This window comes from Oppia nitens, unplaced genomic scaffold, assembly GCF_028296485.1.
Source record: "Oppia nitens isolate AA-2021 unplaced genomic scaffold, nextdenovo-longstitch-racon4-pilon3 scaffold22_pilon_pilon_pilon, whole genome shotgun sequence".
Lineage (NCBI taxonomy): Eukaryota > Metazoa > Arthropoda > Arachnida > Sarcoptiformes > Oppiidae > Oppia > Oppia nitens.
The window spans coordinates 177,014-191,219 of record NW_026533202.1 but is presented as its reverse complement, the minus strand read 5'-3'; the positions used below and the strand labels follow the sequence as shown (position 1 = coordinate 191,219).

Sequence of the window (14,206 nt, the reverse complement as noted above, 5' to 3'; positions counted from 1 at the left end):
TGGTAATTTAGTATTTAAAATTTAATTTAGTTATATATTATTACTATATACTAGTATATACTACTACTACTATTTGTGCTTGTTGCTATTACTTTAAAAATAACATTAGATGGCAGCGCTTTTAATAATATATTAGTAATTTGTTTTAATATGTTTTAACTATTTTAACAATTATATCTATATTTTAATTATTAATTAAATTATTTTTAAAATGTTTCATTTTATTAATTAATTAATTAATTATCAAATTAATAGTTAAGTGCGCAAAATATACAGAAATACATTTTTGTTTTTTAAATTTTATTTATAGTTATATATATATATATATATAAATTTATATAAATATAAGTTGTTTGGTGTGTGTGTGTGTGTGTTGACCTACCGATGCTTATTAAACAAACAAACAAAAAATTCATGTATTTTTTTACCGGTAAACTAACTAAACTTTCGTAATGTCATAATTAATAATAATTTTTTTTAAAAATATAATTAAAAAATCTAGAAATTAATAATAATGTGTGTTTTTTGTGGTTTAAATGATAAAATACAAAACAATAATAATAATAATAAATTGTTAATTAATGTTATTAAATTAAATTATTATTATAATTTAGTTTATATAAAAAAAAAATTTTTAAAACACACACAAAAAAATATATTATTATAAACTTAGAAAATAACAATCAATTGGTTACTAAATATTATTATTAATATTACTACTAATTACTAAATTAATTATTAAATCCAATCGATAAGTGTGTCAACACTACACACAAACAACTGGGGGTTTGTTTTTTAATAAAAAATTTGTTAACTAAAACATTAAAATTAATTAAATTTTTAATAATAATAATTAATTAATTAATTATTATTAGAAAAACTTTTTTTTTATATATATAATTATAATAATAATAATCAATTAAACAATTAGTTTAAAAAATAAGTTAGGATTTCTGTCAACTCTCTCTCTTCTCTATTGAAATTAAATGGTTGGATGAATCTCGTCGTTGCTGTCGACCTCCATCTGCGGTGAATCAGTACTACTGTTCGGCTGTTGTTGTTGTGGTGTCGCCGACGACTGTTGAGGAGGAGAAGGAGAAGCCGTCTGTTCCGTCGGCTTAGACGCCGCGGCCGGCGGCGGTGGTGTCTGTTTGGCGGCCGCAGCCTCTGCTTGTCGTTTCTTTTCTTCGTGTTTTCTGGTCCTCTCGTTCAGCAACTGTCTAACTGTTGCGTCAATCGAATTGATTTGCTGTTGAATCGTATCGCAAGTGATGGTCGGATTCGCTGTCGTCTTCATTGCATTGAATGCAGCGTACGATTCTTCAAACCATTTGTTTTTTGCATCAATTTCTGCTGATAGCCGAGCAATCGTTTCTTTTTCGTCGTCATCGGATGTTTCAATCAGTTTGCGCGACTGTTGCAAATGTCGGCCCAACTGTTCCATCAGCGACGGCCGGGTTTCGAACTCACGTTTTCGATTCAATATTCCCGTAGTAAACGCATCTTTCATTTTGTTGATCCGTTCTTCGTAGACACTCTTGCTGTGAACTTCGTCTTTGTCCTCCTGTTCGTATAGCCATTGTTCGGCCGCTTGCAGATCACTGGTAAACACTTGTTTGTCGCTGTCTTCGATAAACGGATCGTAACCTCCGGTTTCCATCTTATCTCTCCATTCGTAGATATATTCTTCCAATTCGTTTTTGGCGTCAGTCTTCTCCTTCCAGTTCTTGTCGGCCAAAATCAAATTCGATTCAATCTCTTTGAACAGTTGGACGTCGTTGTCGTTTAACTTTCCTCTGATCCATAGGGGTTCCACTTGCAGTTCAATGGCCATTGATTTTGGTTTTTTATTCTTTTTCTGATCGACTTCTTTCTGGTCGCCGCTATCCTTGTTGTTATTCTCTTTAGTATCGACGCCGGCGGCGGTATTATTATCTTCGGTGTCCATCGCCTGTTGTGAGGAAGCATTTTGTTGCTGTTTGTTGTTGTCATCATTGGTTTCCATGTCTTCGATTTCGTTACCATTTTTTTTGTCGCCAGCAGTTTGCTGTCCGTCGACAACAACCGAAACCGAATGTACGACAACTAAACCATTGGGATCGAGACGTATACGCAGTTTTAGTTGGCTTTTGTTTAGCTGAATCGTTTGCGTAGTGTATAGTTTAAATTCGCCGACGGGTACCGATTGGCCAGATTCGTTTACATAGTCAAACGCTACGATCATCGGCAACGAGTGGCAATTGATGGAAACTTGTTTCGTAAACGGAATGGGATGTCCGCGCGGAAACAACGATCGAACAACTTTGCATTCGGGTTCGTGGCCAGCGTCCGACTGATGCCAGTAGCGGATATCAATTTGGAATGGAGCAAAATCAATGATCTGCAACTGACGGGCCACTTTGAACGTCGGGCTAAGTATGGCGCACTGTAGGGCACAGCCGCGGGCCACGGCTTCGTCAGCGTTCAACGTTGTAGTCACTTCGACGCCGAAAATTGTTTTGGCCATTCGCTTGATGGCCGGTATACGGCTGGTACCGCCAACAATTTCGCAAACATCTACATGAAAGTCGCCCAGTTTGCCGCCGGTATCCGTATTGAACTTATCGTTTGCGGAATTCAATGCCCGAACAAACAGGTCGTTAATCTTTTGAAACAAATGCTGAGACATCTGTTCAAACAGTGTCCGATCCATACGTCCCGAAAAATCGGTTTCTTCGTACAAACATTCGACATTAATCGGTAGATCGTTGGAGTTGGCGCTCATTTGTTTCTTTAATTTTTCGCATTCGGCAATCAACCGAAATCGGCCTCTTTTGTTTAGTTTCAGCTTCTGTTCGGCTATGAAATGATTGGCCAGAATTTCGTCGAAATGTTTGCCACCGCAATTGATCTCGTATTCGACGGCCAATACTTTCATCTGATTTTCTTTGTGACAGTACATGACAATCGAGCACTGGGTTGAGGAGTGGCCACAGTCGACAAACGCAGCAATTGTCGAATCCTGAGCAGTGGGCGCTGTCCGATAGAAACCATAGTACAGAGCAATGGCCGTAGTATCGGGTATAATACGTATGGGATTTAAGCCGGCAATAAGGGCAGCGTCCATCAGCGATCGGCGCTGAGCATCGGTAAAATAATTGGGACAATTCAGTACACAATCGACTGCATTGCCCGATACTTGTTTCAATTTGGTCAACAACATGGCCAGAACCTGTACGGATGAAAATGTATGTTCTTCGCCATTATGCCAGATATGGACACTCAGTTGGCCATCGTTGCCGGTCTGTTCCAATTGATAGGGAAATTCGTCGGCAACTTCTTTCAGTTGTTTACCAATCAACCGATTCGGCGAATAACATGTATTACTTAAGTTCATCAGATGTTTCAGTTTAGCCGATACGCCCAATTCGCGTTGATTTTGGCCAAAACCCACATAAGCGGGTGTTGTCCGCTGGCTGTATTCGTTCAGTAATATTTCGATACCGCCGGCCCGGGCAACGGCAATGAAACAGTTTTCCGAACCGACATCAATGCCGCAAATGGCCGATATGGCCGCCGTTGGTGGACCAGTGGATACCATTCCGGATAGTTGTTTGATTAGTGAGAAGTCGGTGCCGAATAGGTCTTGTTCTGGACACAAGTGGTCAGAAGATATCAGTCGTCAATCGGATCCGCGATTTATAGATTAACAACAAAACGATATGATATGAGTGAACCAATTCAAGTGATATTTTTATTTTATTTTTTTTAAAAAAACCTTTCGATGAGTTTTTCGGTGATGTTGTTGTTGGTGTCGGTGTTGTCGATGATGTTTGACTTCTTTCAAATGGATTGACTCTCGAAAGAAACCAATTAACCGATCGGCGAATGCGGCGAATGGTGGAAGAAGTTTGTTAACCGTCGGGTTGTTATAACCACACAAATTGAAGATATATATCACTACTACTTGTTTTTGTTGATAACAATATTGTTGTCCAAACAATAAAACATGGGATCAGCTATTAGTCAAAGACTTTTTAGACAGAAATAGTCATTAAGTTTCTGTCGGTATATATCTCTCTCTCTCTCTCTCTCTCTATGTCTGTCTGTTTGTGAGAGTCTATCAGTCAATGCGTTCATACAATTCATTCAATGCTTTCAATTGAATACAAGAATTGTTGAGAAATTTCTCGAATATTGCCGTCAATTCATTACAAGCAGTAGTAGTAGTAGTAGTAGTAGTACTTCACTGCTGTACACAAATGTACACTACATCTACAGTACATTCTATGGTTGCCAGAAGTCCAAACATATCCCGGAAAATATATTTGTGTTGATATTTTTAAAAAAATAATTAATTGTTTTTTTTTAATTTTAAATTTTTAATAATAATAATAATAAATCTATAATTTAGCATTAAATTGCAAATGTTGTAATCATAAAAGTTCACTAATTGTTCTGTTTTTATATCTATATAATAATTAAATATATTTATACAATAGTTATAAATAAAAATTTTATCAAATAACTCAATATGTTTAAAATGTTTTTTTTTAAATGTTATGTTATTTGGAAATAAATTTTTTTTTTAAACTAGCATCTATATATATATTATTTTTTTAACTAATAGTTTAATTGTTTATTATAAATAATTTTCATTTTTGTGTACCATGTAAAAAATTGTTTTTTTAAAATCTTCTATTTAGAAATAAAAATTTTAAAAACTAGCATCTATATATATTATTATTTTAACTAATAGTTTAATTGTTTATTATAAATTAAATCTATTTTTTATTTGATTTTAGGTAGAGATATAATTATTTTTTTTACATACAGTAAATAACTATATATATATATATATAGTGCATATAAATGTGAAAGTTGGTCATCATATTGGAAAAAATATTGATACAGTAATACAGTACAGTATATTAGATGAATAACACACGCAATGATTGTATTATAAAAACAGTAGTACAATATTGAGCCGATCTATCTGTACATCAATAACGTCCATAACAATAGTGGGTGTGTGTTTAAAAATTGAGTTTCCCCTTAATATGTGTGTGTGTGTGTGTGTAATGCTATGAGTTTTTTTTATTAATAAAATTTTTCTAAAGCAACGTAATTGATGTTTTTAAAAAAAAATCAGTTTTAACAATGTACAATCATCGTATCATGTGATGCAATACTAGGCCAATGTGTATTAATATGTGTGTGTGTGGGGGCTAATATCGTATGGGGTGGGTGTGATGTATGTATGTGAGGGTGGGTGTTTTTTGTACTATGCATGTTTTTTGTTGTTGGCATAATTATTAAGTTTTTATTGTTTTTTTTAAATATTTTTTTTTCTATTAAAATTTTAAAAATATAATTGATTAATTTAATACATTACCATAAATTTAGATACACACACACACACACACACACACACACACACACACACACACACACACACACACACACACACACACACACACACACACACACACACACACACACACACACACACACATACATACATACACACATACATACATACATACATACATACATACATACACATATATATACATACATATATACATACATACATACATATACACATACATACCTGTACATACTGCAAGTATCATAATAATAATTATATGGTTATTCCTATGGGGGGTAATAATAATAATAATTAAAATAATTTTTTATCTACACATTTATTTAGGTTAATGTTAAGTCTAATGTATTACTAAAAAAAAAATTTATATATATAGATACTATTTATTATTAATTGATAAACAATATAATATAATGTAATATTTATTTGCAATGTCATTGTACAAATATATATTAATAAATATTTTTTAATAAAGTGTATCAATGATTATTTTTAATTTATTATTTTTATAAATATATATTAAATGTAGCAATAATTATTTATTTTAATATGAAATTTTATATATATATATATATTGAAATATAATATATTATAATATTTAATAAAACAATTTATTTTTATTTTTTAAATAATATATTTTTTAAAATATTAATGATGACATAGAAATTGTACAGTATATTGTATTTATAGGATTAAAATATTATATTTTTTTTTAAACAAAACCAATTAATATCAAATCAAATATTATTGATGGAAAAATAAACTTACTGGAAACTTTATACACATATTTTATTCAACAAAAAAAAAATAATTAAAAATTAAATTATTTTAACATAAAATTTATTTTTTGTTTGAAAAAATATGACATTATTTATGACATTATTGATGGCCAGACATGTGTATGGATTCAATGATATATGTATTAAGTGATTGTATTATAAAAAAATTAAAGTTTTTTTTAAATTTTAAAGTTAGCATAAAATTCAATCATTTTTACTATCGCTTCGATAATATACCGTATAATATAAAAAACCCGTTACCCGTATATTACCGGACACCCCATCATGAGTGCCGCAGCCGCCGCCGCCAATAATAGTCGGCAACGTGTGCTATCCATTTACCGACAAATGTTACGCCAGTCGGGCCAATTCGTATCGTACAACTATCGTACGTATTGTTTGAGGCGCGTCCGGCACGCGTTTCGCCAGAATCGCAACATCGATGACCAACAAACTGTTGACCAGCTATTAACCGATGCCGACAAACAGCTAGCCGTTATCAGACGTCAATCAATTATCAATAGATTGTACGAATCGGATAGATTGGTGGTCGAGGCCAACACCGGCGACCAGCCGACGGTTGCCGTCAAATAGTTGTAGTTATCAATCAATTAATCAAACAAATAGTTTATTATTATTTTTTTTTTAGTTTTTATTTTATTAAATAAATTATATGTAATTTTTTTCTCTAATGTAAAATAAAAACCAAAAAAATTGCATCAAAAATGTTATTTTAAATAAAAAATTGAAGACTTTTTTATAATAATATCTTATCTAAAGACACACGAAGTATAAGAGAAAGAAAGAGAGAGATATAAGAAATAACAAAAACGATTACCACTTCTGACTTAAACAACACAAATGACTAACTTATTAGACAATGTTTGTCGACTGTCTGTCTGATCAATCAATCGGTCGGTGTTTAAGCCATTTTAGTAATGTATTGGTTGGGAAACAAAAACATATGACTATAAGGAATGGTCGATATCGGCAATAGACCCGAATTGGTTATGACATTCATCGACAGCGTAAGACCAGCCGACGGTTGCCGTCAAATAGTTGTGGCTATAGTTATCAATCAATCAAACAAATAGTTTATTGTTTTTTTTATTAATAAATTATATGTAATTTTTTTCTAATGTAAAATACAAACCAAAAAAAATTGCATCAAAAATGTTATTTTAAATAAAAAAATTGAAGACTTTTTTTATAATAATAATAATAATATCTTATCTAAAGACACACGAAGTATAAGAGAAAGAAAGAGAGAGATATAAGAAATAACAAAAACGATTACCACTTCTGACTTAAACAACACAAATGACTGACTTATTAGACAATGTTTGTCGACTGTCTGTCTGGTCAATCAATCGGTCGGTGTTTAAGCCATTTTAGTAATGTATTGGTTGGGAAACAAAAACATATGACTATAAGGAATGGTCGATATCGGCAATAGACCCGAATTGGTTATGACATTCATCGACAGCGTAAGACCAGCCGACGGTTGCCGTCAAATAGTTGTGGTTATAGTTATCAATCAATCAAACAAATAGTTTATTGTTTTTTTTATTAATAAATTATATGTAATTTTTTTCTAATGTAAAATACAAACCAAAAAAAATGCATCAAAAATGTTATTTTAAATAAAAAATTGAAGACTTTTTTTATAATAATAATAATAATATCTTATCTAAAGACACGCGAAGTATAAGAGAAAGAGAGACAGATATAAGAGATAACAGAAAAACGATTACCACTTCTGACTTAAACAACAATACAAATGACTGACTTATTAGACAATCAATGTTTGTCTGTTGAATGTCTGGTCAACCAATCAATCGGTCGGTGTTTAAGCCATTTTAGTAATGTATTTGTTTGTGAAATAAAAACATATGACTATAAGGAATGGTCGATATCGGCAATAGACCCGAATTGGGTATCACATTCATCGACAGCATAAGACTACCCGACGGTTGCCGTCAAATAGTTGTAGTTATCAATCAATCAAACAAATAGTTTATTGTTTTTTTTTAGTTTTTATTTTATTAAATAAATTATATGTAATTTTTTTCTCTAATGTAAAATACAAACCAATTGGTTAACAAAAAAAAAATTGCATCAAAAATGTTATGTTAAATATAAAACTGAAGACTTTTTTTTTAATAATAATATCTTATCTAAAGACATGCGAAGTATAAGAGAAAGAAAGAGAGATATATAAGAGATAACAACAACAGAAAAACGATTACCACTTCTGACTTATAAACAACAATACAAATGACTGACTTATTAGACAATGTTTGTCGACTGTCTGTCTGGTCAATCAATCGGTCGGTGTTTAAGCCATTTTAGTAATGTATTCGTTGGGAAATGAAAACGTATGACTATAAGGAATGGTCGATATCGGCAATAGACCCGAATTTGGTATGACATTCATCGACAGCGTTAGGGTTACATTGTTGTTGCCTTTCAGACCGTTGCCATCGTCCCAGAAGTAGTACTTTGTGTGCTGATTCTTCAGCTGTACTTTGGTTGGTTCGCCTCTTTGAATGATATGATCCCATAGTACCACCTGATTCAGGACATTGTTACCCGTCTTGTAGTGTGCGGTCAAATACAGGAACAACTGTTTGGTATTCCAGTCGAATGCCGGCCCGAAATCGGCGTCCAAATTGAACGATATAAACCCGAGATCGTTGCGTTCGCGACCGGCAGAATAGTCGGCAACATTTTTGACCAATTTCTTGACCGTTGAGATGTCGATGTCGACCAATTGGTTGTAGTGTTTGAATGTTGTCGATAGGGCACAGATGATGGTCAACGAAGCCAATACTGACAACGTAAAGGCAAAGATGGCGTTCGTCCGCGAAAGTAATGTATTCATTGTTTGTGTTTTGATTGGTTGGTTAGTCAGCTGTCCACTGCCGTTGCCGTCGGGTATTGTAATTGATTGGTTGACCAATTGATTGACTGACTAACTATTAGTATACAAACCGATACTACAATGTATTGTATGATTAAAATACTGACGTGTTTTCCAATAGATTTCAATATTCAATATGTATTATATTAATAATAAAAAAAACTATTAGAATATAATCAAAACCAAAACAATACTATTGACGCACCACCACCACCACTACAGGCAGATAGATTTATCATATAGATTACACTTAATATATACATACAAATAAAACAGTGTGTATATAATAACTGTAATAAATATATTTACTAACTGTCATGTCTGCCTAATTGCTATAGCAACAATAAACAAGTATTATATACACCTATTATAAACTACTTGTTTAAGTACTTGTTTATTGTTGCTATAGCAATTAGGCAGACATGACAGTTTTAAATATAATTATTTTTTAGTTTTTTTTTCAACAAAGTCTATGCTTTGTAAAAAAAACTCGGCCCTCTCTTAACATTAAACACTAATATTGCGTGCATATACATAAACTACAGTATTAGTAGGCTGTCATTATTGTTTTGGTTTTGAATATAATTGAATGATTTTTTTATATTAATATTACAAATGTTAACATAAATAACGCCTAAAATAATTAATGTATGAAACAAAATATTTATTAAAAATGACAATGCTCATTTTTTTAATAATTTTTTGTTATTGCTAAAATTGTGATTGGTGCATCTAATTAAATAATAAAAATTAATTAATAATTGATTTTATAAATTGTTTTCATAGTATTAATTAAAAAAATAATAAATCATTCATTCATATATCATATATGTTTTTTTAACTTGTACATTTTATTTTTATTTAATTAAGTTTTAATAATATTTCAATCAAATAAAATTTGATTTATTATTTTTATTTATTTTTTTAAATAAAAAGTTAGTTTATATGTTTGTTAAATTGATAGGTTATTTATAAATTAAAAAAATTAATAGAAAATTAAATCAATATTAATAGTTATATATAGTATTATTAATGTTTAGTCTAAATATAATTGATTGAATTAAATAATACATAATTAACTTTTTATTTGAAAAAAATTATTAATTTAATTACAGCAATATTTTTTTTTAAAAATATTTTATTAGTATACAACCTAGTTGATTTTAGTTTTGGTTTATTATTTATTTATTTAGTAATTTTTTAAATAGTTTTATAAAAAGTATATCATATATTATATTTCCATATATATTATAAAATAAGTTTAATTTTTATCATATCTAAAAAAAAATTAAAATTAAAAAAAGTTTGATGATGAAATACAAATTAAATAACCGACAACAACAACAAAAATTGTTGCCAAAAATTAATTAATAAAAAAAAGTTTGCCTGATCAAATATCATATAATAATTATATAATCAAGATTTTTTTAAAAAAAAATCTAAAAAATCATACCATTTTTTTTTAGGTAATCTAATGTAATAATTACAGTATAGTTGATGTCCTTTAAAGATATTATTAATTTTGTTAAAAAAAAGTGATATAATATTTTTTTTTTAAATAGTAGTTTTTTACAGTAGTTTTTATTTATTTTTTTATTTATTTATTTTTTATATATAAAAAAAAATTAAAATCAATTGAATGACAGCTGACTGTTATAATATGTGCGATAATGCAGTGGTTTTTATTTTTTTTCTCTCAGTGTTGACCTCCAAAAAATGTAATGCAAAAGTGATTACAACATAAAAATTTATTATTTAATACAATAATACAGTAATTATTTTCATTATTAAATCAATTGGTCGTCAATAATGTCTACATAATATACAAACCCTTAAAAGTCTATTAATTAAAACTATAGACTAAAAACTAAAAGGGTTTTGAAATTTATTTAGACATTATTGATGTCCAAAACATATGACTTTAATATTATTAATACTATTTAGTATTATATTAATAGTAAATGTAATGTGAATTAAATACATATACAGAGAGAGAGAGAGAGAGAGAGAGAGAGAGAAATAAAAATTGCGATAAAAATAGTTTTTGTTTTTTTAATTGTTTTTATTGTCTCGTCTTCTGACTTCAGTATTTGCATCATCACCAGTGGATCAGCTCTCTTATAATAACAAGTAATACTTGCCTATTGATCTCGTGTGTGTGATATGGTCGCCACCAACAGCATTGTTGGCCACAGAGGAAGCCGCGATTCACGGGACGAAATGGACGATCTGCCCGATGAAGATGTAGCCAAAGATTTCTATGCAAAGTATGAGCCAAAGGAAGTGCTCGGAAGGTAAGAGAGAGACAGACAGAGAGAGAGAGAGAGAGGACATCCATCAGCAATGTCTTTGATATCAATGTCTTAAGAGAGAGAGAGAGAGAGAGAGAGAGATGTCTTACGAGAGAGAGAGAGAGAGAGAGAGAGAGAGAGAGATGTCTTAAGAGAGAGAGAGAGAGAGAGATGTCTTAAGAGAGAGAGAGAGAGAGAGAGAGATGTCTTAAGAGAGAGAGAGAGAGAGAGAGAGAGAGAGAGAGAGATGTCTTAAGAGAGAGAGAGAGATAGAGATGTCTTAAGAGAGAGAGAGAGATGTCTTAAGAGAGAGAGAGAGAGAGAGATGTCTTAAGAGAGAGAGAGAGAGAGATGTCTTAAGAGAGAGAGAGAGAGAGATGTCTTAAGAGAGAGAGAGAGAGAGAGAGAGAGAGAGAGATGTCTTTGATATCAATGTCTTAAGAGAGAGAGAGAGAGAGAGAGATGTCTTTGATATCAATGTCTTAAGAGAGAGAGAGAGAGAGAGCATCCATTCATCAATGTCTTAATACCTGTCCATTTCAGAGGTGTGTCCAGTACTGTCCGCAGATGTATCGAGAAGGAGACGGGTCGCGAGTTTGCCGCAAAGATTATCGACGTATCCGCCGATCTCGAGGACTCTCAGGGACTAACCCTTCGGGAGGCGTCGCTTCGCGAGATCAATATCTTGCGTTTGGTTGCCGGCCATCCGTATATCAGTGAGTTGTCCATCAATTTTGTTGTTTGTTTTTTTTCGGCTAATGTATCGTTTGTTTGTTTTTACCGATCAATTACCGATGGATCAGTTGAATTGCACGACGTGTTCGAGTCGAGTACTTATGTGTTTCTGGTATTTGAATTGTAAGGACAATATCTGTTGTTTACCGTTAAAAAAATTGGTAACAATTTTATTATTAAATCAATTACTTTAATGGATTTGTTTTTCTATCTATGGATCAGATGCAAGAATGGAGAGCTCTTTGATTATCTGACAAGTGTTGTGGCCTTATCTGAGAAGAAAACAAAGTTTGTTTGTATTTTTATATACAGTATATATTACCGATGTTTTTGTTTGTGACCAATTGGTGACCAATTTGTTTGTTTTGTTTTTTTTGGTGATAATCCACTTCTTCCAGAGCTATAATGAAACAACTGTTTGAAGGACTTCATTATATTCATTCATATAATGTTGTGCACCGGGATCTCAAAGTTTGTAACCATTATTATTATAGATTATTTATGGATTGATTATCACATATCACAATTGATCCCACAATTTATTTTACTTACAAATTAAAGCCGGAAAACATATTATTGGACAACAATTTGAATATAAAAATATCTGATTTCGGTTTCGCAAAGAATATATCGCCTAAAGAAAGACTTTATGGTATAAGTTATTGATTGATTGATTGATTGATAATAAAATCAATTTGTATTTTGAGTTTTTGTTTAAATATCTTTTGTTTTTAAACCCGATGTTTGGTGTGTTAGACCTGTGCGGAACACCCGGTTATTTAGCACCCGAACTGCTCAGAGCTTCTATGTATGAAAATTCTGATGGCTATGGAAAAGAGGTTGATCTCTGGGCGTGCGGTGTCATAATGTATACACTATTGGTCGGCTTTCCGCCGTTTTGGCACCGAAAACAGATGATAATGTTGCGGAATATTATGGAAGGAAAGTACGAATTCTGTAGTCCCGAATGGGACGACATTACCGATCAGCCCAAAGATCTGGTCAGTAGTGAAGAATATGTTATACGAAAAATGATTTTTTTTTTAATTGATAGATGTGTTGCTAAAACAACTAATATCTTTGATTTTTTTTAACCATTAAAGATCCGCAAACTATTAGTAATTGATCCAAACGAACGCATTACGGCCAGTGAGGCGCTTAGGCATCATTTTTTTCAAACAGTGGTATGTTTTTAACTAACCGTAAAAAATAGATGGTTATCCCCCCCCCCCTGAGTAATAACTAATCGATAATTTGTTTCAATTCAATCCTATCCAATCAAAAAAAATAATAGCGCGCCCGTGTCGGCGAATTCAATGCCCGCAAAACGTTTCAATTGGCAATAATGGCCGTACGGGCAATGATACGAATTACTAGACTGAAGTTAACACCGGAACCGTTGAGTATCGAAATATTGCGAACCAATCCGTACCGAATTAAAACCTTAAGAAAGGTAATTGTAATTTAACACCCCCTGAGTGGTGGGTGGGTGGGGGTATCAGTGTTTTTTTGTTGTTGTTGATTGTATTATATTATCGGTAATTGTGTTTTATTTGTTTCAGGCGATAGACGGTTGCGCTTTTCGGGTTTATCACCATTGGGTCAAACGTGGCGAAGTCCAGAATAGGGCCGCCCTTTTCGAGAACCGACCCAAAGTTGAGGTGAAATATTTATATCAACAATCAATTGTTAATATTACCACCACTTAGTGTAGTCATCATCAGTCACATACACACACACACACACACACACACACACACAGTACATACATACACACACCGACAATCATTATTAGGTTTTATTTAAAATTTTGTTTTTTTTTGTTTGTTTTTGTAAATCATTTGTAAATAATTACTGTATAAAAAAAATTGTGTTAAAATAGAGGTTATTTTAACTAAATAATTACCGTAATATATAAATTATAAAAACATTTAAAAGTCCAATATCTATGTAGAAAAATATTGACACGTTTAATGAAATAAACTAAATAAAATAACTTATTATTATTATTATTATTATATAATCAATAGTCATATAATTTTTAATTATATAAATAAATTAGAGAGAGAAATAAAATGTTGATAATAATAATAATTAGGTCTACGATATA

The 14,206-nt window shown here is 31.4% G+C and overlaps 3 protein-coding genes across 3 annotated transcripts; 1 reads left to right on the top strand and 2 right to left on the bottom strand.

Moving 5' to 3' along the window:
• Positions 1 to 901: 901 nt before the first annotated feature.
• Positions 902 to 4,169, bottom strand: LOC128953438 (heat shock 70 kDa protein 4-like). Its single transcript, XM_054298921.1, has 2 exons — positions 3,758 to 4,169; positions 902 to 3,630 (listed from the first exon to the last, which is right to left on the bottom strand). The coding sequence occupies exon 2, from the start codon at positions 3,578 to 3,580 to the stop codon at positions 983 to 985; it is 2,598 nt and encodes an 865-aa protein (XP_054154896.1). The 5' UTR covers positions 3,581 to 3,630; positions 3,758 to 4,169; the 3' UTR covers positions 902 to 982.
• Positions 4,170 to 8,242: 4,073 nt separating this feature from the next.
• Positions 8,243 to 9,214, bottom strand: LOC128953446 (signal peptidase complex subunit 3-like). The gene has a single exon (XM_054298929.1). It carries the CDS (start codon positions 9,029 to 9,031, stop codon positions 8,486 to 8,488), a length of 546 nt encoding a protein of 181 aa, XP_054154904.1. The 5' UTR covers positions 9,032 to 9,214; the 3' UTR covers positions 8,243 to 8,485.
• Positions 9,215 to 11,048: 1,834 nt separating this feature from the next.
• LOC128953442 (phosphorylase b kinase gamma catalytic chain, skeletal muscle/heart isoform-like) lies at positions 11,049 to 13,893 on the top strand. Its single transcript, XM_054298924.1, has 10 exons — positions 11,049 to 11,364; positions 11,905 to 12,077; positions 12,165 to 12,219; positions 12,319 to 12,384; positions 12,495 to 12,567; positions 12,658 to 12,748; positions 12,853 to 13,097; positions 13,200 to 13,280; positions 13,391 to 13,549; positions 13,659 to 13,893. Exons 1-10 carry the CDS (start codon positions 11,234 to 11,236, stop codon positions 13,803 to 13,805), a joined length of 1,221 nt encoding a protein of 406 aa, XP_054154899.1. The 5' UTR covers positions 11,049 to 11,233; the 3' UTR covers positions 13,806 to 13,893.
• The last annotated feature ends 313 nt before the right edge of the window (positions 13,894 to 14,206 follow it).